Source organism: Odontomachus brunneus, unplaced genomic scaffold, assembly GCF_010583005.1.
Source record: "Odontomachus brunneus isolate Ranch 3 - 2012 unplaced genomic scaffold, Obru_v1 Obru_scaffold_243, whole genome shotgun sequence".
In the NCBI taxonomy this organism is placed as follows: Eukaryota; Metazoa; Arthropoda; class Insecta; order Hymenoptera; family Formicidae; genus Odontomachus; species Odontomachus brunneus.
Window position 1 is genome coordinate 197,187 of NW_022639693.1, and position 881 is coordinate 198,067.

At 26.6% G+C, this 881-nt stretch overlaps 1 protein-coding gene across 1 annotated transcript in view; it reads right to left on the reverse strand.

The window, feature by feature from the left end:
• The window catches only part of LOC116852644 (stromal membrane-associated protein 1-like), an 11,409-nt gene that overhangs the window by 8,356 nt on the left and 2,172 nt on the right, over positions 1–881 (reverse strand). Inside the window, exon 3 of the mRNA XM_032833193.1 lies at positions 539–706. Within this exon, the coding sequence (XP_032689084.1) occupies positions 539–706 (168 nt within the window). The remainder of the gene's footprint in view (positions 1–538; positions 707–881) is intronic.

The window sequence follows — 881 nt, forward strand, 5'->3', positions numbered from 1 at the left end:
ATATATATATATATATATATATATATATATATATATATATATATATATATATATATATATATAAATAAATGCAAGAGGAACTTTCAATTCCAAATTGCACCCCCTAACTACCCTTAACGAGTGTTCTACTAGTTTTGGGACACCCTGTGTGCGTGCGTGCGTGCGTGCGTGCGTGCGTGCGTGCGTGTATATATATGATAGATAAATATATTATATAAAAAATGTTATTTTTTTCTTCATAATATATTTTACTTAGTTATTAAATAATTATTATAATTTATTTGCATAGTTAAGTACCTATTAATATATAAATATCTAAACATTTATAAATATCTAAAAGACATCTTGGAGACATCTGAAAAAATATCTTACTTTATGTCTTTTGAATATCTCTAAAACATATTGTAGACATATTTTGGGTAATTTTTAAACTTTTTTTAGATATAAACATATGCATTTCTGTTTATAATAACTTCTGTTTATCCAATACAATTATACATTGAATAAAATAAATGTTGAAATAATGCAATAATCATACTTTTGGCATAGGAGGTGGCACCCATTCTCTGGCAATGTACTTTTTGTGTTCATATTTTGCCCGGATAAAACTTTCAAGACTACAATCTGTTTGAGGTCTTCGAAAACTATCTGGAAGGTTTGCTTCATAGACTGCTCTAGCTCGAGAATTGCCCATTTGTTGTAAACTCTAAAAAAATATGAAGATATATTTTGTAATTAAATATAGAATAAAATACAAAATGTCCAGATAGCACAGAGAGTTCAAGAATAATTCAATCATATGTCACCAATTCTGAGTTTATTTTTAGATACAAAAAAAATTCTTTTCACTGAACTGAACTTTGAAGAATTCTTTTTGCATC